The 25,892-nt window shown below is 43.5% G+C and overlaps 1 protein-coding gene across 1 annotated transcript in view; it reads right to left on the reverse strand.

The window, feature by feature from the left end:
- DNAH3 (dynein axonemal heavy chain 3) overlaps window positions 1-25,892 on the reverse strand; it is a 373,397-nt gene that overhangs the window by 50,343 nt on the left and 297,162 nt on the right. The window contains exons 49-56 of the mRNA XM_044304498.1: window positions 19,550-19,844; window positions 16,390-16,569; window positions 12,589-12,712; window positions 9,231-9,387; window positions 8,962-9,105; window positions 2,795-3,461; window positions 2,067-2,232; window positions 72-288 (exon numbers count right to left, since the gene is read on the reverse strand). Coding sequence (XP_044160433.1) covers window positions 72-288; window positions 2,067-2,232; window positions 2,795-3,461; window positions 8,962-9,105; window positions 9,231-9,387; window positions 12,589-12,712; window positions 16,390-16,569; window positions 19,550-19,844 — 1,950 coding nt within the window. The remainder of the gene's footprint in view (window positions 1-71; window positions 289-2,066; window positions 2,233-2,794; window positions 3,462-8,961; window positions 9,106-9,230; window positions 9,388-12,588; window positions 12,713-16,389; window positions 16,570-19,549; window positions 19,845-25,892) is intronic.

A 25,892-nucleotide genomic window follows, 5' to 3' on the forward strand; every position in this document is an offset into this window, starting at 1 on the left:
ATGAACAAGAAGGATATAAATACAGAATGTGGAATTTTTCTTAATTGACCTTCTACAGATTTAGTACTTACTTGTGATGCTGCAAAATCAAGTTTCTCCAGACCAACAAGGTAGCGGTTTCTCATAGTATCAACCTCAAGCCTTTTGCTGTTTAGTAGTGTCTTCAAGGTAAGGATGAGCTCCAGGTATGAGGTTGGTGTGACATAGTTGTGTCTGCGCAGCGTGCTATAGTAGCTATCTGACAATTCTTTGACACTTTCCTGGAAATACTTGCACATGGAAATGACCCTAAGACATTTTGGAAACAGAAACAGATTAATGAGTCTCAAACAGCGGGGTACATTTATAGAGAATTTTTTTCTCTACGAGATAAACATAACCACAGTCCACAGATGTCTTCAATTTGTGGATCTCCAACTGTTGTGAAGCTACAGCTCCCAACATTCTCTGACAGTTCGTAATAGGTCATTAACCTTTAAAGGGGTTATCCAGGTTTTAATTTTTCTTACTAAGAACAGAGAATGTGGTAAAATAAAAAATAAAAAATATATACTTACCTGTTGCTCCAGTGCTGTTTCTCAGGTGGTGGTCTTTGCTTGACTTGTTCTGTGGTGATGATGTACTACAATCACTGGCCTTAGTAGTCTTGTGCCATATATGCAGACATCACCACTGAGGCCAGTTATTGTTTCCTGTCGTCATGAAAGCATGAGCACAACAATATTGCAAGAGAGTAAACAGAGACCAACGGGGACCACCATAGTATAGCGTACGTTATTTTTTAATTTTATCTACTACCCTACTTTTAGTCCATTTTATTAAAATCCTGGACACCCCCTTTAAAGCTACAATGCATTAGGAAAGTCTTCAGACCCTTTCACTTTTTTCACATTTTGTTACGTTGCGGCCTTGTGCTAAAATAAAAGAAAGGTCAAATTATGCTTAGAATTAAGGCCAAACAGTTCAATCTTGGTTCAATCAGACCAGAGAATCTTGTTTCTCACAGTCTGAGAGTCCTTTGGGTGCTTTTTTGCAAACCTTCATGTGTCTTTTACTGATGAGAGGCTTCTTTCTGGCCACTGCCATAAAGCCCTTATTGGTGGAGTGCTGCAGTGATGAATGACCTTCTGGAAGTTTCTCCCATCTGTACACAGGATCTTTGGTGCTCAGCCAGAGTGACTATTGGGTTCTTGGTCATCTCTCTTACCAAGGCCCTTTCCCCCCTATTGCTTAGGGCTCATTCAGACGGCCGTATGCTGTCCGCAAAAATGCGGATCCGTTTTTTTGAGGATTAGATGCATTCCCATTCACTTCTATGGGGCTCTTTTCTTCCATTACACGGCTCAGCAAAAAAATAAAACATGTCCTATACTTGTCAGTGAAAAACGAAAATCAGGACATGGCCCCATTGAAGTCTATGGATCACGAAAAAAAACGGAATGCAATCCGCAGTCCACAAAAAAAAGGATTCGCTTTTTAAAAAAAAAATTTGCGGACAGCATATGGCTGTCTGAATGAGCCCTTAGTTTGGTGGGACATCCAGCTCTAGGAGGAGTCCTGGTTGTTTCAATATTCTTCCATTTAAGAATTATGGAGGCCACTATGCTCTTGTGCAGCAAAAAAATGTTGTACCCTTCTCCAAATCTGTGCCTCCACACAATCCTGTGTCTGATCTCTACAGGCAGTTTTTTCCTCCTCATAGCTTGGGTTTTGCTCTGATATGCATTGTCAGCTGTGAGACTTTATATGGACAGGGCTGTGTCTTCCCAAATCCTGTCCAATCAACTGAATTTACCACAGGTGACTCCAGTCAAGGTGTAGCGACATCTCCAACATGATCAAGAGAAATGAGAGGCCCCAGTGCTAAATTTCTAACATTTCAAAAATTCTGTTTTCACTTTCTCATTATGAGGGACTGAGTGCAGAGTGAAGGTGAAAACATAATTTTTTTATATTAGCACAAGGCTGCAATAGAATAAAATGTGAAAAAGTAAACGGGTCTGGAGACTTTCCGAATGTATTGTATGTGAAACCAGACAAGCCCTTTAAATGTCTGCACAACATACTCTTTCCTAATGTCATCATCAAGGTCCACATCTTCTAAGAATTTGTTCGCCACCATCTCTAAGGCATCAGTTGGCCAAGTCTGGAACCAATCAATGGTGCAGCAGTTGATCAATGAGGGAAACATTCGGAGACGATTTCGGAAGGCATCACCAATAGGGCTCATTGCTGATAGGAGAATAACAGAAGCCATTGTTACTATCATTACAAGTATTAGGATTTGGCTTACATCATCTAGACTTAAAAAGGAACCGTCACTTGGTTAGGGGCCACTAAACCACCAGCATGCTGTTCTACAGCTGAGATATAGGGTCCTAAACCTGCCCATAGCAAACCCATCCATTTCTTTAAATAAGACACAAACTTACCAGAAGAGTCCGTAACTTTTCTCCAGAGGTACTGGTCGCATTCACACTGTGCTAATGAAGCCAAGGATGGTACATCTCACTCCACTGTGCATGTGTTCAATGTGCCATGCATTCACAGTGAGGCGGAGTGTGCCACCCTCAGCTTTATCCTTTTAGTGTGCATGCGACCAATGCTTCTGGAGAAGAGTCCTGGACTCTTCTTCTGGTACTGTACGTTTAAATTTCATTTCACTATTATTTTCGAGGATGGATAGGTTTGCTATAGGTGGGTTTGGGACTCTATATCCCAGCTGCATAACGGAATGCTGGTGGTTTAGAGTCCCCAAACTGGGTGACAGGCTCCTCCTCGTAAGTCTCCTTACCCAGCACAATGTGTAAGTTAGCTCTGACTCTCTCGATGAAGAAATTGTACATGGCCAAAGGGGTGGCTTCAATCTTTTTCCCTTCTGTTCTAGCAACAGACTGCATTTTCTCAACTATATCTGCTTTCTCATCTGCTGGGAATATATTGGGGACATCTCCAGTGTTCAATAACATGTTGATATCCTCAACAAACACCTCGTCTTTGATTTGGTTATCGCAAAACAGGAAGACTGTGTTTTTCCCGGCCACCCCCGCTTGCAGCATTACTTTCTTGACGTCATCCCGCCATTCGTTTATGGTATAGTTCTTTGTTATTTCGATTTGAAAAAGTTCAAAGGCGTTCATGAAGGTGGCCAGTTTTGTAGCACTCTGTCTACCGCTTCCCCCAATTCCAACTAACAGCAGGTGACCATTGTCCTGTTTCAACACCCGACAGATCCTCGAAATGTGTTCTATGGCAAACTTAAACATGACCAAAGACATTGGAGCTTTGCTGATATTATTGAATTCATCCAGGTAATATTCCATGACTGACGTTAAATGCTTCAGATCTGTGATTTCATCATATACTTTAGTGTCACTGTCAGGTTTAAAATAGTCCCCAAAGAAGAGGCTTCGGATATTGTCATCAACCACTTTTCCAGTGGGTGCCAAGTGGCTTAGAACCTAGGAGACAAAACACATAAGATGCACATAATACCAATTATCTCTATGAAGGGTTTATACCACTACAAAGACTTATCTATGAATAAGGGATAAGTGTCTGATTGGCGGGGATTCAACAGTCGGGGCCCCCACTGATCACAAAAATGGGGGCCCTGTTTTCCCGTTTGAATGGAGCAGCGGTCATGCATGCATAGTGCTGTTCCATTCAACTCTAAAGGTGGCCATACTCTTGAGATTAAAGTTGGTTGGAATGGCAGATTTTGGCCATTCTGTTCGACTGTCGTTTGACACACTATCACAAACTTTCGCGATGGCCAACAGCAAACTGTTCTCTACCGAAACTGTAAGTCATCTTGCTGAAAAACTTTGGCCGTTCATCAGCCGAATATGCATGCTGATGGTATGATCGGCTGAACTTGCCGCTGTGTTCAAGTACCAGGAGCTAGTTTTTATTAAAAACTTACTCCCTGGTCGGCCAGTTTAGTTGGTGGAATAATTTGTATAAACGATCCCGTGAATGATAGGTCGCCCGCAATGCGTCTGATCATTATTTCAAATGTATAGCCAGCTTAAGGGCCTGCTGAAGATATCGAAGTACAGCCTCGGACTGAAGTTCCTTGGGTCCACTAGAGAAAATTATTCTGAGGGCCCACCCTAGGTGTATATAGGACGTTAAGGGCCCAGTTTTATTATGGCCCCATTATTGTCAGAGCTTGGGCCCACCGGCGGATCGTCTGGTACGCCAGACTGACCCTGGCCAAGTATAAACTCCAGCAGATCCATACAGCTGAATGCACAGGGTTTTTGGTAGCAGTGTGGCCCCAGTAGTTAGACCCTGGCAGATCCAACACCTAAACACCTATCCAGTGGACAACCTCTTAAATAGTGTTCTCACATAAATCATGTTCATACCAAAAGTCCTGAAAGACTGTACATTGCTGTTTTGAAGTAATTTACAATGTTTCTAGCATTATGTAGTGCTTCCATGTCACCCCTTGGTGCTGTTGCTAATCTGTACTGCAGGGGATGGGTTCTAGGTAGAATCAGTTTCCTTTCCTTCTGGCAACTGACAATACAGACCCTTTTAAGGCTGGTCATACACATTAGATAGCTGTCTCTCCTCATCCCTTCAAACACATGCATCTTATCTACCCTGATATCAGGGTAGAGTGAGAAGCTCCCCATACACATTAGATGGTCTGCCAGTCCGACCTAAACTTGGCTGAGATGCATCTAATGCATATGGCCAGGTTCACTTTCCATACAGGAGGGATCTTTCCAGCAATAATGCTACGCTACTGCCAAGCAGGGCAGAAACCTATTTCTATTGACTGACCTGCAGTAAACAGAGGCTCGCTAGGCAGAAACCTGGCTGTGGGGAGAGAGACCGAGCATGCATGTGTAGAGATATCTTCAGATTTGTAACTTTTATCATGACCACTTTCCATTTCTGGTCTGCTTCTCCTGGTCTTTTTACATCTCACCCATTGTATAGCAAATGAAAGTTGACGTATTTGGTTTAGAAACCTATTTTCATATTAGGGAAACTAACAGAAGGGTAAGGGGGACCCTCGTCAGGACTCTCTACTATTAGCCAGAGCAGAATGTGGCTACAAAAAAGAGCATCTCTTGGTCTGGAGGACCACAGATGTCCTGCATTAAAATGAAAACCCAATGATTTCAATGGACAATGTGTAATTCTTAATTTACCCTGCTGTGGCGCTGCAGAGAAATTTAACATTTGCTGCTGAGCTTCCCTGATCACTGGGGTCTCAGCAGTGGAGGACCCGTCTAACAAAAAATTGATGTAAAGTGTACAAATATCTTTGTGAAACTTAAAGGATTAGTAAACTTCATAACCACACACTTAAACATTGAATCTGTAATATTGAGACTGTCCTAATATCAGTACATACAGACTCAAGACTGCAAAAAAGCTGTGCAAAATAACACTGCAACGTTAAACTATTCACTAAATGCTGGCAATTCTGAAGGGTGAAGTCATAATGTGACATAATTACTAATGGACTTTTAATTCGGATAAATTCCCCCCATCAATGTGATTTGTGGAGATCATTAGCCACCTGTCATGTAAAGACGCGAAAGAAATCAGTTCTTAAAAATATATAGCCAGACAGAATTAAACTTTTGCTGCTCTCCAAAGTTAAAGGGAACCTGTCACCTCAAAAATGCACCTACACCCGCCAGCAGTACCTCGTAGTAGCCCGCAGCCTGTTAATATTCTTATGTTTCATCCTGTTGTCCGATGCTGCGTAAGTTTAAAAAACGCAGTTTTATTCTCCATCAGCGCTTCAAGTCACAACTGTGATTTCGTAGTAAAGCGATCACAGAGAGGCACGGAGCATTATCGGTCATGTTAATGCTCCGTGCCTCTGCAGTCTGCATTGGGTCTTGGCACTCTTTCACTGAGTGGATGCCACACACGGCATCCGCTCTTGTGAAACAGCCCTAACTGTCCCCTCTTGCCTGAGAGTGACAGCCTGCAGTGTGGCCGCGATTCCCCAAGTCTCGCGCATGCGCATTGCACCGCTGAAATCCGGCTAACAGCGGCAGCAGGAGATGTGATAGCTCATTACTACAGAGCGCTCCGCGCATGCGCAAGACTTGGGGAATCGCGGCCGCACTGCAGGCTGTCACTCTCAGGCAAGAGGGGACGGTTAGGGAGCGTGGTTACCTTGACTTAAAGCAAGTAGGCCACTGCCCCCTTGACTTCAAGCTGGACGGCACTATAGCGCTGATGGAGAATAAAACAGTGTTTTTTTTTAACTTACACAGCATCGGACAACAGGATGAAACATAGGATTATTAACAGGCAGTGATGGCCAGTTCGCCAGCGAACACATGCGAGCTGCCATCTTGACTCACAAGTCGGTGATGCACAGGTAAGCCCTTACCTGTGTCTGTGCGCGAGGCGGTCTGAAATGAAATGCGGTCACCGGGAGCAGGTAGTTCCGAGAACAGCCTCCGGGGGCCTTCATCGGGCTGTTCTCGGAACTGCCTGCACCCGGAGACCGCATTTCATTTCAGACCGGCTCGAGCACAGGCACAGGTAAGGGCTTACCTATGCATTGCCGGACTTTGTGTTAACCTACCCTTAAAGGGGTTGTGACTTGTCAAGATGGCAGCTCGCATGTGTTCGCGGGCGAACTGGCCATCACTGTTAACAGGCTGCGGGCTACTATGAGGTACTGCTGGCGGGTGTAGATGCATTTTTCGGGTGACAGGTTCCCTTTAATTAAAATACAAATAACTGCTACTTGCCACAATGAAGCTGCAAACATTACATTGTATATTATTTTGAAATCACGTCTTTAATCCATATGTGCATTCTACTCTTTGAACTCATTAATAGGCAAATTGACTAAATCCTATTTAATTTTCCATAAGTCTTTTGATTGGCACAGAATAATGATTAACACCTTTGATCAGTTAAATGGTACAAAATAGAACACTGAAGGAACAGCACATTATCACAAAAACACCCAAACTACTATCTACAATTACTTTGCTTTAAAACATATGGTGAATAATTGAGTTGACAACATTTCTGATGTTCTAAGGACATGAAAGTCCCAGTAAAATTAATTATACAACACAAGATTGGAGTCGTGAAAGGAATTTTTTTCCCCTAAAGTGGGGAAAATTGGCTTCTACCTCACAGGTTTTTTTTTCCTTCCTCTGGATCAACTTGCAGGATAACAGGCCGAACTGGATGGACAGATGTCTTGTTTCAGGCTTATAAACTATGTCACTATGTAATATGGCAGCATGATAAGTATGATAAGTATGCAAGTCCTCCCACGCTTCCTAGTTCCTTGATTTTCAAGAAGCCCAATAAAGGGGGTTTCCCGGGATTTCAATATTGATGGCCTGTCCTCAGGATAGGTCATCATTATCTGATTGGTGGGGGTCCGACTGATCAGCTGTTTGAAGAGCCTGCGGTGATCCCACTGCGGCCTCCTCACAGCTCACCAAGCACAGCGCTGTACAATGTATAGTGGCTGTGATTGATATTGCAGCCCAGCTCTATTCACTTGAATGGGACTGAGCTGCAAATTGGCCATGTGCCCGATGAACGTGACGTCACTGCAGGGGCAGACTAGGATCTTAAAGTGGCCTCAGAAAAAAAACTATAAGTGGCCCCATTTTGTATTTGGGTCCAAGCTGACAGAAGGCAGGGCCAGCACAAGTTGGTGGGGCCAGCAATACTATATTGTGGCACATTATGCCACCCCAGCAGAGCCAAATACCACAGTCCATCACAAAATACTGCCGCCTCAGGAAAATATACTTCCACCAAAACTGCCCATCTGGGGTGGCCAGCACCAGCGGCCCTGTTCTGTCCTTCTACTCCAGTTGCCTCAGGATGGCAGGACAATGGAATTAAGGAGTCGGGAGGGTCAGATCATTACTTACCTGGTTGGCAGCTGTGTGGAGGGCTCAGGCAACCCCCTGGGCATCAGCCCACCAGGACTATGGCTAGTCTGCCCCTACATCACTGGCTAGGAAGAACCCCTAAGGCAGGGATGGCCAAACTGTGGCTCTCCAGCTGTTGCAAAACTACAACTCCCAGCATGCAAAGACTGCTTACAGCTATCAGCAGGGCATGGTGGGAATTGTAGTTTTACAACAGCTGGAGAGCCGCAGTTAGGCCATCCCTGCCCTAACGCCTTCATTACAGACGGATGCCAAAAGAGTGTCCCTTTAGCCTTACTTTGGTGGCATCATTTGTTGGCTGAGTAGAATAGCGCAGTAGATTGCACTATTCCATGCAGAGGCACCTGGTAAAAAAGTATACTGCATGGTAAGCAATTCGATTTTAAGAAGGGCACCTATGGGGATGAATGCCACTAAATGACATCCGTTTTAGGAGTATGTTTAATTGATGTGGCGGGGACTTGTACATGCAGTGTGCTCTGTTCAACATAGTGCCCCAGCCCCTTCAAACGGTTAATTGGTGGGGGTGCCAGAAGTTGGCCCACCGACCTGATATTGATGACCTATCCCTGGGACTGATCACCAATATTTGAGCCCCAGGAAACCCTTTTAACTACAAAAGTAACACAATTCTGAATATCATTGGTTACATCCCATTTTCTAAACGATATTGCTTCATATTTACTAATGTGACTGCAGCTAGACTTGTCGTAAGAAGCACAAAAGTTTGCGAAAAAGCCACTGTACCTAGCTTGCCAAGGAGGCCTGGCTTTGCAGGGAGGGCATGGTTTAGCTGGAAATGGGCGTGACCTAAAACGCAACATTTTGTACCAGAATTTTGGTGCAATATTCTGTCATTAAGAAAGCCAACCAATAGGTGGAATAAGGTTAGGCAGAAGTGTTCAGCCAAATGTTTGATCCAGCCTCAGCCATAAATTTAGTGCCTCTTAAGACTGCCTTTCCCTGTCTGTGTTTTAGGTAGGATTGGTAAATCTGCCGTATTATTAAGTAAAAATAAAGTAGCCATGCCAGCCAATCCTACCTTGTCAACACTTTGCTTAAAGCAATTAGACGTTGTCTCTTTGACCATATTGAAGAAAGTCTGCCTGTCGTCAGGGTCAATTAAGCGATCATAAAATACACGGTAAACTTCATGTATCCAAAGTCTGATCAGCTTATCATTGTCCTGGAAAACACAGAAAAGACATAAGAATTTTAAGCAATTGTTATGCTCGGTTATGCTCATTTGGCATCCAACATTAAAAAAAGTGCTGCATACAGCAGTGGTTTCAGATATTTATTCTGCATTACCTGTAAATGAGTGTGTGGACACAGCAGCACTCCGCGGACCACCCGGGAGAAGTCTCGTAAGTTGAAAACATAGTGGGATTTGGAAGGAGTTGGCAGGAACTTTTCCACAGCTGTCTTGTAAATTGCCATGGTTGCTTGTATCATCAGTTTGCCAGATCTGAAAAACAGCACATGGAATCTTTTTCTTCCAAACCATACAGTTTGATTTGTAGAGCCACCTCGCCTTCAAACAGCTGCCAGTTATAGGGCATCTATCCGCAGATCTGTACCTATGACACTGGCTGACCTGTTACATGTGCCCTTGGCAGCTGAAGGCATCTGTGTTGGTCCCATGTTCATATGTGTCCGCATTGCTGGGAAACATAAAGTTTTATTTATGCAATTGAGCCTCTAGGAGCAACGGGGGCGTTGCCATTACACCTAGAGGCTCAGTTCTCTCTGCAACTGCCGCGTCCTCTGTGCTTTGAAAGGCCAGGCGTGATGGTGTTTTCACAGAATGGCCTTGTCAATCAAAGTGCAGAGGGCATGGCAGTTGCAGAGAGAGCTGAGCCTCTAGGTGTAACGGCAACGCCCCCGTTGCCCCTAGAGGCTCATTTGCATATATTAAAACACCATGTTTCTCAGCAATGTGGGCACATATGAACATGGGACCAACACAGATGCCTTCAGCTGCCACGTGGACACACAACACGTCAGCCAGTACAGGTTCACAGTGAGTTTTTTTAGAGGAGATTTTGAGGCAGCCTTTCCTGCAGGCTTTATAGCCAAAGCCAGAAGTGGATTCAAAAGGAATCGGAAATATAAAGGAAGGACTTACACTCCTCCTTCCTGCTGAATCCAATTCTGGCCTGGACACAAAAACCTGCAGGAAAATGTGCCTCAAAACATACTTCAGAAAACATTGTGTTAACCTACCCTTAAAGGGGTTGTCTTACTTCAGCAAATATCATTTAGGGTCCATTCACACATCCGCCAAATAGGTCCGGATCCGTTCCGCAACGTTGCGGAACGGATCCGGACCTATTCATTTTCAATGGGGCCGCAAAAGATGCGGACAGCACACAGCGTGCTGTCCGCATCCGCACTTCCGTTACGCAAAAAATAGAACATGTCCTATTCTTGTCCGCGGACAAGAAAAGGCATTTCTATTTAAAGCACCGGCCATGTGCGGTCTGCAAAATGCAGACCGCACATGGGCGGTGTCCGTGTTTTGCGGATGCGCAATTTGCGGACCGCAAAACACCTGCGGACGTGTGAACGGACCCTTATGTAGAAGAATTTAATACAAGACATTTACTAATGTATTGGGATTGTCCATATTGCCTCCTTTGCTGGCTGGATTCATTTTTCCATCACATTATATACTGCTCATTTCCATGGTTATGACCACCCTGCAATCCATCAGTGGTGGTCGTGCTTGTACACTATAGGACAAAGTGCCGGCCTCTCTGCTGGCCGGGACCGTGGGACTACACAGAGGCTGGTGCTTTTCCCTATAGTGTGCAGCCACGACCACCGCTGCTGGATTGCAGGGTGGATGTAACCACGGAAACGAGCAGTGTATAATGTGATGGAGAAATGAATCCAGCGAGCAAAGGAAGCAATATGGACAATCACAATACATTAGCAAGGGCTTTGTATTCACTTCCTCTACATAATAAATGCTATTTGCTGAAGTGAGACAACCCCTTTAAAGCGTGCTTTTAATTTTGATGTCAAAATGGACCCTTATGTAGTCATACTGGAGAGTCGCTGCTTTGGAGGACTCAATGGTACAATGCATTACATGGTCACTCATTCATCTGAATAAGTACTAGGTAATACCAGGCCGGTACTTCAGCGGCGGCCCGTATCTTCCTTGCTGACAACAGCAGACCACCAGTGACTTAAGTTGCCAGATACATGCCGGTTATGTGATCACCAGCTATTTGCAGGATGACTTGTCCAGATAGGGACCACTTCTTTAGCGATGTCAGGTATGACTCCACCAGTTTTTCATTTCAGCCTACAGTACTTATGAGATGACTTTTGAGGGAGAACTTCAACCAGGTAAACATACCTTCCTGATTTCTGCCATTTTTAATCAAGAGATAAACACCAGAATCTCGGGTGTATCCGGACCTTCAGCTGGTGTAGAGCTTTACACAATCTTTTCCTAATGACGGCCAGTGAGTATTAAGCAGGAATTGTAAATCTTACAGAATTCTCCTCGTTGTATTCGGCCAGCAGATAAGTAGTGATTTTACTAAATGGAAACTCAAACTGCTTCAAGGCAAAAGCGAGGTACTTGATGTGGGAAGGGATTACTTGTGGATTCTCAGTCTATGCTTAAAGGGGTATTCTAGATATATATATCGAGTCAACCTCTATCCACAGCTGCTGGGACCTCCACGATCACAAGCACAGGGGCCCGTACCCCGCAGTGCCCCCAAAACGAAGGCGTCAGGTTGAACATGCACACTGCCCATCCATTCATATCGGAGGGCCCCACAGCATCTAATAGCAGAGGTCTCAGCAGCCAGACCCCCACCGATCTAATGGTTATTCACTATCTTGTGGATAGGGTATACCTTTATATAACTGGAATACTTCATGGTACATGCTTGTATGAAACCACTATGGACATAACATAATATAAATGTATCTCACCCAAAAGATATCACTGTTATATCACTTTCCCCAAATATCACCATTTATCAAAACGACCTTATTCTAGAGTTATTAGCCGACCATTGTACCCTATGGCAAATCTGCTTCGGTTTACAGTTGCTGTTGGTTACGTCCTGCCCTGGAGCCGTGTAATGTAGGACATAGGAAGCCTCATTGGTAAGAACAAGGGGCGGGGTTATTGTCACATGATCTTCCGATGTCAGGACACATTGCCCTAAGGCATGATGGGACAGCAGGTACATGGCATTTCCAGGTGGAATAACTGATGAACAGCACAATGTATCGTTCTAAGAAAAGATGCCTAGGACTGGTATGTCACGGAGAATGCAACTATTTACTAAAACAGCACGACCACCTCAGAAGGATAAAAAGAAAAGGGTGATTCTCATCAGTGCCATATCCTCCCACCTCTAGTTATGGTCCAGCTCTGGTTATTGCTCGGCCATTTCCATAGCTTTCTGTAAGAGCCACAGAAGTGAGCGGAGAGCAAGGCCACCTCTTCATCTACTGCCCACTTGGATGTGGTAGCTAGTTCTCACCTGACCAGGCATGATGGGGGTCAAGGACCACTGTCCTGGAGATAGGCAAGTGTCCCAAACCCTCTATAAAACATTAATGGCATATTCTGTGGATATGACATACTGTCAATGTCTATCACGGAAATGCTGTAAAGCAATTAAAAAAATACCTTAGAAATGAAATATCGAATCCTTTGCCGAAATGCCAGTCTGATATGGAGCAAAATATTTTTGTCAATGTTTCATCATCAAAGGCGTTGATAGAAACGATGTTCAAGTGTCGAGTGAAGCGACCTGCAAAAAAATATGTAAAGTAACAAACAGAAAAGGAAAAAGAGGATTGACAGTGAGCAACAATGTACAGTCATGTGAAAAAATTAGGACACCCTTTGAAAGCATGTGGTTTTTTGTAACATTTTTAATAAAAGGTTATTTCATCTCCGTTTCAACAATACAGAGAGATTAAAGTAATCCGACTAAACAAAGAAAACTGAAGAAAAGTCTTTTCAAGATCTTCTGTAAATGTCATTCTACAAAAATGCCTATTCTAACTGAGGAAAAAGATAGGACACCCTTGCCCCTAATAGCGAGTGTTACCTCCTTTGGCTGAAATAACTGCAGTGAGACGGTTCTTGTAGCCATCTACCAGTCTTCGACATCGGTCTGAGGAAATTTTACCCCACTCCTCAATGCAGAACTTTTTCAGCTGTGAGATGTTTGAGGGGTTTCTTGCACGTACAGCCCTTTTCAAGTCACCCCACAGCATCTCAATGGGATTCAAATCTGGACTTTGACTTGGCCATTCCAGGACTCTCCATTTCTTCTTTTTCAGCCAATCTTTGGTTGATTTACTAGTATGTTTTGGGTCATTGTCATGTTGCATGGTCCAGTTCCGCTTCAGCTTTAATTTTCTAACTGATGGTCTCACATGTTCTTCAAGCACCTTCTGATACACAGTAGAATTCATCGTGGATTCTATGATGGTGAGCTGACCAGGTCCTGCTGCAGCAAAGCAGCCCCAAACCATGACACTTCCACCTCCATGCTTCACAGTTGGTATGAGGTTCTTTTCTTGGAATGCTGTGTTTGGTTTACGCCAAACATGTCCTCTGCTGTTGTGTCCAAATAATTCAATTTTGGACTCATCTGTCCAAAGAACATTATTCCAGAAGTCCTGGTCTTTGTCAACTTTATCTTTGGCAAATGTCAGTCTGGCCTCGATGTTTCTCTTGGAAAGCAAAGGTTTCCTCCTTGCACACCTCCCATGCAAGTTAAACTTGTACAGTCTCTTTCTGATTGTAGAGGCATGTACTTCTACATCAACAGTAGCCAGAGCCTGCTGTAGTTCTCGAGATGACACTTTAGGGTTTTTGGAGACCTCTTTTAGCATCTTGCGGTCTGCTCTTGGGGTGAACTTGCTGGGGCGACCAGTCCTGGGCATGTTGGCAGTTGTTTTGAAAGCCCTCCACTTGTAGACTATCTTCCGGACAGTGGAATGGCTGATTTCAAAATCTTTTGAGATCTTTTTAAATCCCTTCCCAGACTCATAGGCTGCTACAATCTTTTTTCTGAAGTCCTCTGACAGCTCTTTTGCTCTCACCATGGTGCTCACTCTCACTTCAACAGTCAGGAGCACACCAAACTAAATGTCTGAGGTTTAAATAGGGCAAGCCTCATTCAACATGCAGAGTAACGATCTACTAATTATGTGCACCTGGTGTGATATACCTGTGTGAGATCTGAGCCAATTTAAGAGGGAATACATGTGAGGGTGTCCTATCTTTTTCCTCAGTTAGAATAGGCATTTTTGTAGAATGACATTTACAGAAGATCTGGAAAAGACTTTTCTTCAGTTTTCTTTGTTTAGTTGGATTACTTTAATCTCTCTGTATTGTTGAAACGGAGATGAAATAACCTTTTATTAAAAATGTTACAAAAAACCACATGCTTTCAAAGGGTGTCCTAATTTTTTCACATGACTGTATGTGTGGAGTGGAGGGGATCCACTGTGTCTACAACGTACTCAATCAGCCGTATGTAGTGTAGTAGCTGTGCTTGGCTCTGTAGCGCCATCCCACTGATTTGGATGAATGGGGCGGAGCTGCACAAAGACCATGTGACCAATGGACGTGGTGTCACAGGCTGGGTAAGAGGCTGCAGAACTGATCTGACCACTTCGGCTCCTTCCAAAAGCTGGTCGGCGGGGGGGTGCTGGGAATCAGACCGCCATCAATCCGATATTGTCTGCCTATCTTGATGACAGGTCATCATTTTTAAGTTCCCTTTAAAGAGGTTGCCCAATCCTTTCATATTGATGGCCTATCCTCAGGATACCACCGATCAGCTGTTCTGCATTAGCTAGGGCCCTCGAAGTTGGAGTCAGAACTTCACAGCTCCATCCATAATGTGGTGGATGGAGCTGGTTACTGCAGTGCGGCTACCATCCAATATAATGTCTCTGTCTAGTTCACAGTGGACAGAGCTGTGTAATTCGGGCACCAGAGCTCCCCCCAAACCATCACTGTGGATGTGGGGTGTAGGACCCAGCCCAGCAGATTTGAAATTGAGGGCTTATCCTGCAGAAAGACCATCGACATAGAAAGACTAGAGAATCTCTACAAGGCCAACTTCATATGAAACCAACTAACCCATCAGTGTGTTTTTTGGGGGGTATGGCCACATGGTCAGGTTTCTTGATGCAGTTTTGGAAGTCAAACCAGGAGAGAATTCAAAAAAGAGAAGTCGTATCTGCCCGTTATACTTTCTCTCCTTTTACGATTCACTCCCGATTTTGGCTTCCAAAACTGCACCAGGAAACCTGACTGTGAGGCCGAACTCTTTAGGTGTGTGAATGGAAACCAGAGAATCTAGAGGAGATTGACCCAAACATGGGGAGAACATACAAACTCCATGCAGATGTTGTGATTGGTCGGATTTGAACCACAGAGCCACCATGCTGCGACATACTTACATAATGTATTGTTATACAGTAATAATATTCAGGACCGAACTTTCTGTATGAAATATAATTCCCATATCAATTTGATATTCCATATATAGTGGTCCCTAAGAACTTGACGAATCGTCCCAGCCGCAGCGGTTAGAGACAGTCTCTGTATATCTTCACAGTGCAGGCACAGAGAATAGGGAGTTTATAGGTCTGTGCCAGAACCCAGCATTCACCGTGGAAATGCTGCTGCTATTATATTTGCAGTTTTATTGCTGTTTGGAGATCTCTGTTTATCTCTTCTCTCATGATATTTCAGAATAATCAGCAAACAATATGTTTTACTTTCTGATTTGATTACTTGGCCCAATATAATACCTTGTAAAGCCTGGCGACCATGGTTATACAAATTAATATGTGCAATATTACCTCCGGTCAAAAAAATATTACAGCTATTTACATCACACTGGGAGGAACAATTTTACTTTTTTGCCTCTGTGAAAATATTTAAAGGGGCTCTCTGGGATTTTCATATTGATGGCCTATCCTCAGAATATGTCATCAATATGAGATCAGCAGGGGTCTGACTTCCGGCACTCCCACCGATCAGCTGTTTGAGCAAGCTGCGACGCTCACCGGAGCTCTGATGGGCGCTGCAGCCTTCTCACAGTTCACCAAGAACAGCGCTGTACATTGTATAGTGGCTGCACTTGGTATTGCAGCTCATCCCCATTCACTTGAATGGGCCTGAGCTGCGACTAGGCCATGTGACGATTAATGTGACATCACTGGCCTAGGAAGAGGCCTAAGTGCTCACGGAGTGCCACGGCCTCTTCAAACAGCTGATCGGCAGGGGTGCTAGGAGTCGACCCCCCACCGATCAGATATTGATGACCTGTCCTGAGAATAGACCATCAAAACCAAATCCCAGAGGACCCCTTTAACTATCTAAGGTATGGAGACAGCTTTGTTTTTCTATACAATACATTTTAGTTGCAATATTTTATTTTTCTGTATTTCTTACCAGTAATATCATTCCTCCCACCTCCAGGGGGCCCCATTGCGGACAAAAGTAAGACATCAACAATATCTAGCCGCGAGGTGTCCTTTCTGTCATACCAGTGTCCATGGTCTATCCACTGTCTCAATAGTTCAATAGGTGGCTGGGCTCCATAAATTTCTTTTGCTGGCATGTTCAGATCATCTATAGACAAAATAAAGAAGAGCCCCCAGTTATGGTAGAGGAACAACTGAATATTTATATTTTAAAAAAATATATATTACACTCTGAAACCATTAAAGGGCTTATCTGATCACGACACTCTCTTTTTATTTCGACCTGATCGCTGCAGGTCTGGCTTCATAAATCCCCTGGCAATCAGCTGTGATTGCTAGTGGAAGCTCAGCCAGGCTGTACATATTCCCCTTAGTGTCTACCTTTCATCATTAGGTCATTTTTAGGTCCAAAATTCTGTGCTGATGAATCTCTTAATATATCTATATAACTGTTGGATCTTTATTTTTTTGATACGGGGCTCCAAATTCCCTGCGTAGACACAGATTTAAAAGAATATCTTGGTCTGCAACCACCACTAGAGGGAGATAAGGAGCTTACTGCATACTGTTCATTGAGTCCAATGTATAACCGTATGCAGCTAGCTCCCTCTAGTAGACGATATAGGTAAGCCAGCATGTTAAGTTTTAAATCTATAAGGATATAGAGCTCTGCATCACAAAAACAGTGCTCAAAACGTTAAATACAAGATATATTAAGAAATGAATCAGCAGAGAATTTCGAGCCTATTCAGATAAAAAAAGGTATTCCTTGATGGACAACCACTTTAAAGTAACAGCAAAAAGAGAAAAGAACATGATAACAGGGTGGGTGGGTGAGTTAAGACCAGGACCACCTCTCTAAATAAATGGGCCATCAAAGTCCCCACGAGAAACATCATTTTTTTATGGCAAAAATGATTAAGGCTGTTTTTCTTCTTTAAAGGGGTTATCTCATAATGAATGTAAAAACATAAAAAAATCTGACATAATGACCGTCTCTTTCTATCAAAGCTAGAACCAGCCCAGCACCTCACATAGATCCCGAGATCTTCCTATTCATTGTTTCAATTATCATGCTAGACTTAATTTATTTCATGCTGGCAGTTCACAGGGCATGTCCTTTCTGCAGCAGTTCTCTCCCTATCATAGCTCAGGAGATGTGTCTTTTTTTTCAGGGGGCTTGTGTCCTTTCTGCTGCAGCTCTCTCCATGCAACTGAGCTTGTGCGACCACCTCAGCAAGGTGGACACAGAGATAAGGAAAAGAGCAGAAGCATTTTATTGATTAACTCTGTAGCTATACTTTTTAATGACATGCAACTATAAAGGTATTCAGATGCTGATGAAAAATGTAGAATATTTTTGTGGGACAACCCTTCAAGATCTCATTAATACCTCTGGGTAAATTTGATATTTCATTTTTTTTTTTTTTTTTAAAGAAAGGATGAAAAAGGGGCATACAGCTTAAATGCTCAATATTTACACGGGATCATTTAATTTATAACACTTATTTAAAGTATAACATTTATTTTTCTAATGTGTAGGGCCAGTGGTCAGAAAGATTTTTCTAATACACTTTATTGATTTTTTTACATTTCTATGTGAAAACTTGCTGTAAAGTTTCCCCTTAGCAGCGCTCTCATAGATAGTTGCTAAGGAATATCAGTCTTCACAGTACAGCGCAGCTCTGACTGAGAAGGCCCTGCTCCTTCGTATATATTTCTAAAAAATGAACATCTGTACTATATACTGTGTATATATATATATATATATATATACATACACATATATACACAGTTGCTATTTTTACGCTGCCATCGTGGCCAGCACTGACAGTGAGAAATCCTTCTGTATCCCCGGCACGCTGAATAACTAACCAGCCGTGCAGAATAGATCGAGCAGTCAGCGCTGGCTATGGAGAAGGAGGAGAGACATGGAGAAGCTGTTCATCCGTGGCCGTTGTGCCGTTTTCCATTTTTTTTCGCCGACCCATTGACTTTCAATGGGTCCGTGGAAAAATCGGAAGATGCACCGTTTGGCAGCCGAATCCGTGATCCGTGTTTCCTGGCCGTGAAAAAAATATGACCTGTCCTATTTTTTTTTACGGCCAGCGGTTCACGGACCCATTCAAGTCAATGGGTCCGTGAAAAATCACGGATGCACACAAGATTGTCATCCGCGTCCGTGATCCGTGTCTGTTTTTTCCTATCATTTCAATGGCAAACTTGACTTAGATTTTTTTTTTTCATTTTTCATGTCCGTGGATCCTCGTAAAATCAAGCAAGACCCACGGATGAAAAAACGGTCACGGATCACGGACCACGTTTTTGCGGACCTTAAAAAAAAAACGGTCGTGTGCATGAGGCCTAAAGCTGCACTCCATTTGTTAAAGTGTTTGTGCAGGCGGTATATATTGATGACCTCTACTCAGGATAGGTCATCAATATCAGATCGGCGGTGGGCGCCGATCAGCTGTCTGAAGAGGAGACGGCGCTCCGTGCGAGTGCTACTTCCTCTTCATTACACTGCTGGTTGTCTCAGAAGTGCAGTGTAATTACAAGTACTCACTCCATTCACTTGAATGGAGCAAGTACTTGTAATTACACTATGTCGCCGCTGCAAGGGAGATAACCCGTAGTATAATGAAGAGGAAGCGGCATTCGCATGGGGCACCTCCTCCTCTTCAAACAGCTGATTGGTGGGGTCCCAAGTGTCAGACTCCCGCCAATCTGATATTGATTACCTATCCCGAATATATACCACCTGTTTAAATACATCATGTAAAAGCCAGCGCAGGTACTGCGAAATTTATTGTGGAATTATTCATTCCGCTTCGGTCTGCTGTCACGATCCTACAGCATCTGCTGAGTGGACTGGAAGTCAGTCTCTCTATGCAGTCCTAGGAGAGTCACATTGATGTTCTCATAGGGGTGCACAAAAAGACTAACTTCTAGTCCACAAGGCAGACGGTGTAGAATCCAGTTATTGGGTGGAGGTGTTGTAGTATACAGCAGACTAGAACAGAGCAGGTAATGCGCTCAGTAAGGGAATTACCTGCGCTATCCTTTACATGATGTACTTCACGAATGGAGGGAGAAATGATTATTCTGATTACTAGAAAGATTCTTACCCACGAACACAACGGCTTTTTTTCCGACAGGCGGCCCGTACAAGCCCTTTCTTCGGCGATCTAGCTTAGAGAATATGATATCCTGGGTCTGATTTGCAGAGGTTCTTGCTGAGAAGTTGATGCAGTTGGCAATATATTTATCCTTTGGGAGCTTTATTAAGAAGCTGTTTGTAATTGCAGATTTCCCTGTCCCAGTGGGACCCACAAACAGCAGAGGAACAGAATGCTCTACGTATACATTTAAGAAAAAGGACTGTCTGGCAGTTTCCATTGTAGGTATGATAAGATCAGATACCTAGGGGAAAAAAAGGATTGGAACACGTTACCACAGTGTCTTAGGCTTTACACACATGTATAGTTATTGGTGCAGTCTTTCAGCAAAACACATGGGTGGATCCAAAAAGGTGGAGAGGTATAAAAATCCCTCCAATATACAGCTCCTATTTGGATCTTCTCCTGTCTAAAAAAAATGCATTAAAATCTTGCTTGATTAAAGCTCACAGAATTTAGACCAACTTTACAGCTTTTATTTTTTCCGTGCTTTTTGGTGCAAAAACACAATATGCAGCATGTTCTAGGTGTGCTGTTTTTGAGGAGGGTTTCCATCCATAGACCTGGGGGTTGCCCAGATTTTGTTAAGTTATGGCCTATCCCTGCTGATCGGTGGGGGTCTAACACCCCTCATCCCTGTTGATCAGCTGTCCAGGCGTAGCTGCATCGCCAAAGGTTGGCACTGGAACCACTCTGCTACATCAACCTTGTAGGGGAGGGAGCTTGTCACTATAGTGGTGCTCCCATTGAGCGGCAGGTCCTCTACACAGTGCCGTGCAGTTCCGGCGCAGCTACATCCTGATCAGACAGGGTGAGAGGTGTCAGACCCCCACCGATCAACTAGTGATACTAGTGATAGCTTTTCCTGAGGAAAACTCTCTTTAACATGAACTGTACTAAGGGTATGTTTGCAAATCTCACTCTTCCACCAGAAAAATCAACTGGTAAAACTGCAGAAAACCAGAGCTTGCCTCTGAGTGCCTGTTGTGGTTTTGCAATTGCATTCCGTGGATCTGCCCACGGCTTTAGCCTCATTCCATGGGGCTAATCCGTGAGGACATCCACCACAGTTTCCACATGGAAACCGCATTAAGAAGTAACATTTCCCTTCTTGACGTGGTTTGAAAATATGCACAGAAATTATGGGCCAGATCCTTTTATTCTCAAGGCAGAACACATGCATGCTTGGCTTAGCATGCACATGTAATGAGGAAGGGGGGCAGAATGAATACATTGCCTGTTAAGATCCTACTCCAATCTCTGATGTATGATTCTAAACTAATAGGCTTTGTAAATAAAGAGTTATCACATTAGAAAATTGTTCTACTGAAATAGTATGACCTTCTTACATATATTTATGACGAGCAAGACAACTGGTGAAAATGAATTTGGGATATTATCATCCTTTACTAGGAGGCTTGAAATCTGCTGCACTGATGGTGGTACTGGCTATACTGTTAGTAATATGAATGGGCAGTCAACCATTACAGGGAACCTAATTGGCCGTCACTGCACCCAGAAGTGGTGGTGTGGGCTATGTCAGAGCTGCCCGCGCCGCCACTTCCTAGAGCAGTGACGGCGTGGGCGCACTGTACATCTTCGCTCGTTGGGACGAAGACAAAGATGTGCACCGTTCTACAAGGGGATTGCGCAGGTAACAGCACTAGACCAGAGAGGTCTGGCATTGTCAATCTGATGGAAAGGGGGGCGTGATTAAAAGAAGAGGGGCGTCATAGTCGAGCACCAGGGGTGTTGCTGGAGCGGTGCTCCAACCGCATAAGCCCGCCTCCTGGTGCTTGAATGGCTTATTTGCATAATTTTAAACGTTTCTATTTCTCTACAACCGCAGTACTGATGGGTATAAGAAGGGTATTGTTTTACTCAGCTGGATCAATTTGATCTGAGTGACAGAGCCTCTTTAAAATAAAAATCCAAAGTGGGCTTTGGTACTGGCTGATATCACGGTACTAAAGCCCACTTCGGATTCCGATTTGAAATAGTTTTTCAATACACAGATATGAATACTATAGGAATTCGGGTGAGGCGATATTTGCCTCCACGAAGCCAATACATTTAAATGCTCTATGGAAACAGCATTAAAATGGAAGTATTTGAACAAATCGACTTCGGATCTATGATCCAAAGCTCGATTCGCCCAAGCCTAATGATGACCTATCCTGAGGATGGGTCATCAATATCTAAAAGGTGTGAACCAATTTAAGGTCCTACTACATGCCAGATAAATCACCCGGTATGAGGACCGCTCCACAACATAGCAATTCTGATCATCGCCCTGTAAAAGCCCTTTAGCCACTAGCCTTTACTCCGATGGGCATGACCAGCTTCACACGAGTGTACAGGAGGGACACATTTGTGTATCTTTAAAGTGTCATTGAGCTTTCCAAAAACTTTTCCTATGTCATAGCAATATATCAAAGGTTTTGATCGGTGGAGGTCTGAGTTCTGAGACCCCCAACGATCGCTACAATGAGGAGAGAGAAGTGCTCACATAGTGCTCTCACTGCAACAGAAAGTCTATAGGTCCTTCTCGATTCTGTCTCCTGCAGTGCTACGTGAGTGTTTCTCTCTCCTTGTTCGAGCGAATGGTAGGAGTATCAGCGTTCAGACCCCCACTGATCAAAACCTTTGGTATGTCTCTTTGACATAGCAAAAGGTATTTGAAAACACTTTAACGGTTTTGTCTTGAGATGTTACTCTACTTTCTACGCGACCCCTTTAATGTAGTAAGATTGAGATGATTTTCAAGACTTTTTAAAAAGTCACAGTTGATAAATCCCGTGTGCTTTCACATAATTTAATTTCATTTAATAGAGAATAGTCTAACTAGCAAATTTCTAAATCACTTTATTTAAAAAACCTGCCTGCATCTACCTAAAAAAAAGCTGTAAAGTCATGACCATTAAGGGTCTCACTTCCACCTAACTTGTCCACTGCCTGTTGTCAGGCAAGATCCATTCTTACTAAGGCTACTTTCATACTAGCGGCAAGGAACTCCGGCAGGCTGTTCTGGCAGGTGAACAGCCTGTCGGATCCGTGCTGCTGCTAGTGCACACGTGCCCCCGGACTACTGCTCCGGCCCCACATGCCGTAGTTTTATTCCGGACGCCTCTCGGCATGTTTTCCGTGCTGCTGCCGGAACTCTGTCTCGCCCCCATTATAGTCAATAGGGCCGGAGCGTTAGTCCGGGGCACACGTGCACTAGCGGCAGCACGGATCAGACAGGCTGTTCACCCGCCGGAGTTCCTTGCCGCTAGTGTGAAACTAGCCTAACAGAGACACAGAAGACAGCAGAGAGGAAGAACTAGCTGAGATCCTGCTCCTGATAAATGAACTGCTTCTACACAGCTGCCTTTCTGTAAGTGTGATTTCCCTCTCCTTATCTGTTCTGTGAACTCCAAAGCTAAAAACAAGCATTGTGGGAAGTAGGGGAAAGAACGTCACAGCAGTACAGTGCTAGCAGATTCCACAGAAAGGAGACAGCCCCTGCTTGGGAGAGAAATGCATCTAGCTGGGCAGCTCAAAAAGGGAATAATATGGCTGAAAAAGACATTAGGGAAGTTATGATTGTACAAACAAGTACAGCCATTACGTAAACTTTTTTTTTTTTTTTTTACTCAGGTACGTGTTAAATCAGTTTGGCAGGCTAACCTCGTCCACATTCCCACCCACTGTTCAAAACTGGAGTGGAGTAAAAATGCTAAATGAGTTTTTAACAAATAAGCCCGTAAATTCTCAGAACCCTATTTTGAGACTTTTCGAAGCCAGGCATGCTTGATTAAATCCCCCTTTGTTTCTGGTAAGAAAATAAATTGCAAAGGCCATGTAAATACAGAATCTGCGTGTCCGAGCAGCGCCATCCTGGTTGTGCACACTTTGGGTGAGTCCTGTTTTTGCTGTCGTCTTCCTGGAGTTTTGGCTAAGATTTTTGCGGGATTGCTCAGTATGTACTATTAGTTTGCCAATATCCTTATATTATGTATTGTTGACGACTCTCGCAATTATTGACTCATCCTACCGCTATCTTTTACTTCTATGGCATATCAATTTATATGTATACAGTATGTAATTTTGATTTCTATTTTCTTCCCAATATGATATATTTCTGCGGTGTGTGTACTGCCGGGATGGTGTCTGTTCTGTCACTTCCCCCTTTTTAATGGCATATATTGTTATATACTATGTTTCAATAAAATACAAAACCTTTTATATGGGTACTTTGTGAGCTCCAATTTTTTTGTCTTATTGTTTTGTGCACTCAGGAGCTTGTATCGGGTTATCTATTTAGCTGGACCCCTTTATTTAGCCACAATATTCATTGACACATTAAGTATTGGCAATAGGGATATCCATGGCCGTTTTTTGACTTACTGTATATGCTAAAATTAACTCCTGATTTCTTTATGTTAATGTTTTCCTTAATTAAAATAATTAGCCCTACATGCTGGAGAGGTAGTTGGTGGAAATAATAATTTTTTATATAGGCGGGCACAGAGCTGAACCAGTGGGGGTGCTACTGCTCGCTGTTAGAGATTTTTTTTCATTCATTGTTGGAGAAAAACCTATGGTAATTTGACAAAATCAAGTATAATATAAAGTGAGGGCTGAGAATCGGTGGAGCGATACACATTGCAGTATTTGTAAATGTTTTTTTTATCCAACTATATGGTCCATGATGGCAGGACTTGGCATTAAAAAGCGGGATGAGCATGCAGAGTAGTCGTAACACATTATTATAACATATAAGAGGATTCTAGTCTAAAAGCACTTGACAATATATGCAAAAATTTAATTTAAAAGCATTCCATAGTTTATGCGGGGCATTTTATTTTATCTCTGTGGTTCAAGTGGCTGAGAAAGAACTTCCACTAAACAGCAACATCCATTAAACAGAGGCTGGAATTATTATAAAAGCATTTCAGGGTCACAGTATGTAGGACAGATTGCGGAATAAAGTAATGCAGGGATGAAAGCAAGGCTTCCTACACCCAGGGAATAGTCTGTTTGGCCACCCCTCTGCCTCCAGTAAGGTAAAATATAACAAACGGGGTTTCCAGTACGTCCTTACTGACCCATCCTTAGCATATATCAGATTGGCAGTGACCCATCTCCCAGTAACCCCGCCAATCAGCTGTTTTCACAAGATCTGGAACCAGTCACCGGAACTACATAACTCAGTGCAGGCCCTTCATCTCTCCACAGTTGTACCCCAAAATAAATACATATTTTATAGCATACTCTTTGGATTAGAATTAGGATTACAGTCTATATACAGCAGTATGTATTAATGATAGGTTGAGTTCTAACTTTGGGAAAAAACAAGCATTGCTTGAGCAAGAATGGCAGAATGGATGACATCACATTTGATCCACTGACAGAATGCTGCACTTGCTATTTCTGATTTCTTCCATATACAGAGCCCCACTTGCTTACAGGTCTTGAGTGGTATTGCAACTCAACCCATGAAACAATAGTGGATTATAACAGGGGAGTATGGAGTGGCCTGAGTCTGGGGGGCCCATGACTGTCCAGAAAGTCCATTAATATTCCTGGGCAAACATCTGAGTAACTAAACCCGAGTTTGTGTCACCGAGATACCTCGGTGAGGTAAGAGCCGGTAGTTTTAAGTGTCAGCAGCAGCTAGTGCTGGTTGACACTGTTTGTTGTTAGTGTGGCTGTAAAGCCTGATCCAGGCCGGCTCCTACTGGGAGTAGCCAAAGTGCTGGGTGGGTGGCTTCTCCCCACGCTCCAGGCAGTGGCGTAACTACCGGTGAAGCAGCTGCTTCGGGGCCCGGACTGTGACAGTTTATTTTCAAGTTAGTTAAATATGATCGATTCTTAATGTTCAGGGCCCCTTCACAGCAGCTGCGGCGGCTGACCAGGCCCCCTCGCTAATGTGATCTAATCTTACTGTCTCCTAAAGTCTCCTGATGTGTCTGGGATTCGAACCCACAACCTCCAATGTATCAGTGTATCAGAGGCAAAGCATTTACCCACACAGCCATAAAGGATGCATTGCAACTGATTGAAATATGAGACTTCTACTGTTATAGCTGGCTAAGTGTACATCTATACACATGACAGCTGCCCCAACACACCCAGAACTGCTATATCTCTATATGACAGATGTCCCAGCACACTCAGCTCTGCTATATCTCTATATATGAGCAGCTGTCATGTGTATAGATGTACACTTAGCCAGCTATAACAGTAGAAGTCTCATATTTTTTCAGTCAGCAAGGCAGCTCTTATGGTCTTGTGGTTAAGTGCTTTG

This window comes from Bufo gargarizans, chromosome 8 (assembly GCF_014858855.1).
Source record: "Bufo gargarizans isolate SCDJY-AF-19 chromosome 8, ASM1485885v1, whole genome shotgun sequence".
NCBI lineage: Eukaryota > Metazoa > Chordata > Amphibia > Anura > Bufonidae > Bufo > Bufo gargarizans.